The sequence below is a fragment of the Pygocentrus nattereri genome, chromosome 23 (genome assembly GCF_015220715.1).
Source record: "Pygocentrus nattereri isolate fPygNat1 chromosome 23, fPygNat1.pri, whole genome shotgun sequence".
Taxonomy (NCBI): Eukaryota; Metazoa; Chordata; class Actinopteri; order Characiformes; family Serrasalmidae; genus Pygocentrus; species Pygocentrus nattereri.
The window spans coordinates 1,815,001-1,817,500 of NC_051233.1; the positions used below are offsets into that span (position 1 = coordinate 1,815,001).

At 44.0% G+C, this 2,500-nt stretch overlaps 1 protein-coding gene and 1 long non-coding RNA gene across 8 annotated transcripts in view; both read right to left on the minus strand.

The window, feature by feature from the left end:
- The window catches only part of LOC119262225, a 2,555-nt gene extending 2,202 nt beyond the window's left edge, over positions 1-353 (minus strand). For all 3 annotated transcript variants that reach the window (XR_005129494.1, XR_005129493.1, XR_005129492.1), the window contains exon 1: positions 1-353. This exon is cut by the window's left edge and continues 49 nt beyond it. This is a non-coding gene — a long non-coding RNA (uncharacterized LOC119262225).
- The window catches only part of LOC108414409 (serine/threonine-protein kinase PAK 3), a 77,092-nt gene that overhangs the window by 12,832 nt on the left and 61,760 nt on the right, over positions 1-2,500 (minus strand). For all 5 annotated transcript variants that reach the window (XR_005129491.1, XM_037533298.1, XM_037533297.1 and 2 more), the window contains 2 exons: positions 701-749; positions 504-616 (listed from right to left, as the gene is read on the minus strand). Coding sequence is in view for 4 of the 5 variants with exons in the window: in XM_037533298.1 (XP_037389195.1) it covers positions 504-616; positions 701-749 (162 nt within the window). In the remaining variant the exon portion in view is untranslated. The remainder of the gene's footprint in view (positions 1-503; positions 617-700; positions 750-2,500) is intronic.

Genomic DNA, 2,500 nt, shown 5'->3' on the forward strand with positions numbered 1-2,500 from the left:
GATGCTGTGGTTTGTGTTAGTGTTAAAGGCGTTCACCTGTCTAGGTCGTTAGTGTTAAAGGTGTTTACCTGTCTAGGTCGTTAACGATGCTGTGGTTTGTGTTAGTGTTAAAGGCGTTCACCTGTCTAGGTCGTTAACGAAGCTGTGGTTTGTGTTAGTGTTAAAGGCGTTCACCTGTCTAGGTCGTTAGTGTTAAAGGTGTTTACCTGTCTAGGTCGTTAACGATGCTGTGGTTTGTGTTAGTGTTAAAAGCGTTCACCTGTCTAGGTCGTTAACGATGCTGTGGTTTGTGTTAGTGTTAAAGGCGTTCACCTGTCTAGGTCGTTAACGAAGCTGTGGTTTGTGTTAGTGTTAAAGGCGTTCACCTGTCTAGGTCGTTAACGAAGCTGTGGTTTGTGTTAGTGTTAAAGGTGTTTACCTGTCTAGGTCGTTAACGATGCTGTGGTTTGTGTTAGTGTTAAAGGCGTTCACCTGTCTAGGTCGTTAGTGTTAAAGGTGTTTACCTATCCAGGTAGTTAACAATGTTGGGGTTTTTGTTTTCCCTCATCACCAAAATCTCGTTAATGATCAGCTCTTTCTTCGGCTGCTGTTGCAGATTCATCTGCTTTATAGCCACCTGAGAAAGAGGGAAGGAAAGGTATTACACATTCGTTAGCATTGTTTAATATAATATAATATGACTGCGTGAAGGGGGTTTCACCTCCTGTCCGGTGGCGATGTCGATGGCTGTGTAAACTGTCCCAGACGCCCTGAATAAAAAAGAAAAAAAAAGGTGTAAACAAAGGGTGAAAGGGTCACGTCGCAGCGACTGAGAGTAAAGATTTAATTATCCTTTTCATTTGAATTGTCTTTTAAAGTCACTCCTTGCTTGACGGTTTAACTTACTGGCCAACACAAAGCGATACACTGCACTGTTCTGCTATTGACTCACACAAATGTCTGCGTTTACACAGAACCATCTATAGAATCAAACCAAGCTTCAGTGTTTCTCTTATAGCTTCTTAACCAGCTCCACTTCAGTGAACCTAAAGATATCTATCGACACATCGACATACCGTCCTCGGTTACGTTCCAAAGCTCTTGTTGCCGTTGTAATAGGAGGATGGAGGCTGTATCGTTTCATGGAATTCATTCCACGAATGTACGGCGGGACGATTAATCGATTAATCAAAAAGAGAGATGAAACGATTATTGTGCCTCGTTCTCGTTTTGTCTCTCGTTATAAATCCAGCGCATCCCTTCCCTTCACATTTTACCTTGTTTTTTAAGGTGATTTATACTTAAAGTTTAAGGAAATCCAAATTTTAAAAGTTTAACAAAGGCACGGTGGTGTGGTGGGCAGCGCTGTCGCCTCACAGAAAGAAGGGCCTGGGTTCGAGTCCCCGGCCGGGTGACCGGGGTCCTCTCTGTGTGTTTGCATGTTCTCCCCGTGTCTGTGTCGGGTTCCTCCCGCAGTCGGGCCCATTGGACATGCTAAACTGCCCCTAGGTGTGAGTGAATGTGTCTGTCTGTCTGGATGGGCGACCTGTCCAGGATGTATCCTGCCTTCTGCCCAATGGCAGCTGGGATAGGCTCCAACGACCCTGAGGGAGAAGCGGCTTAGAAAACGTGTGTGTGTGCTTCCAAAGTCAATCGTGTTAAATATTTGCGATCTCAATATTGACCAACATAATCGCGGCTATTCTTTTCTGTCATAATTGAGCAGCTCTAGTGTCGAGTTAGGACAACGTACAGTACCAATTTCAAACGGGTGCCGAAAACTGAAATACATGACAGTAAACTAAACCACACGACGGTTCCGCTGCGCTACACCACGGAAAAGCAACCTAACGCTCTTCTGGGAAACTCTGATCTCTGCCGCTGACTCAGCAATAACGTCTATCGTCATTACATTAGAGCTCACTTTAAAACAGACTGGACACAGACCGACTCTGTGACCGTGGCTTCCTTTCTCCAGATTCCATCACTGATTAGAAGCTCATGGCTCAGAGTGTTTCCATGTTACTCCACGTCCACTAGGGGGCAGCACGCAACTATAAATCCAGCCCTAAGGCTCCATCGGTGATAAATAATGCAGTAGGAGCGTCACTGAGAGTCAGTCTACAGATCGTTCTCCCTGTCTGCCTGCAGGGGGCGCTCTGCTTTGTATTCATGAGTGTTATGATCCGGGTTCGAGGGAAAAACTTTCCTGCTCATAAATAAATAAACAAATATTGATTGATAAGCTTATTTTAAGACTGGTAAGAATGTTCATTCCTCCATCACTATAATTATACATTCCCTTCATTTTTATTATCATGATTATTAGCAGTAATATTATTATAATAATGTATGAATGAAAACAGATGTCTTCACTGCATTAATGACGTGCTTTAGATCCAAAAAACACAAACTCAAACCAGACTGTTCCGATTCTCCCTCTCTCTCTGTCTCTCTCTCTCTCTCTCTCTCTCTGTCTCTCTCTCTCTGTCTCTCTCTGTCTCTCTCTCTCTGTCTCTCT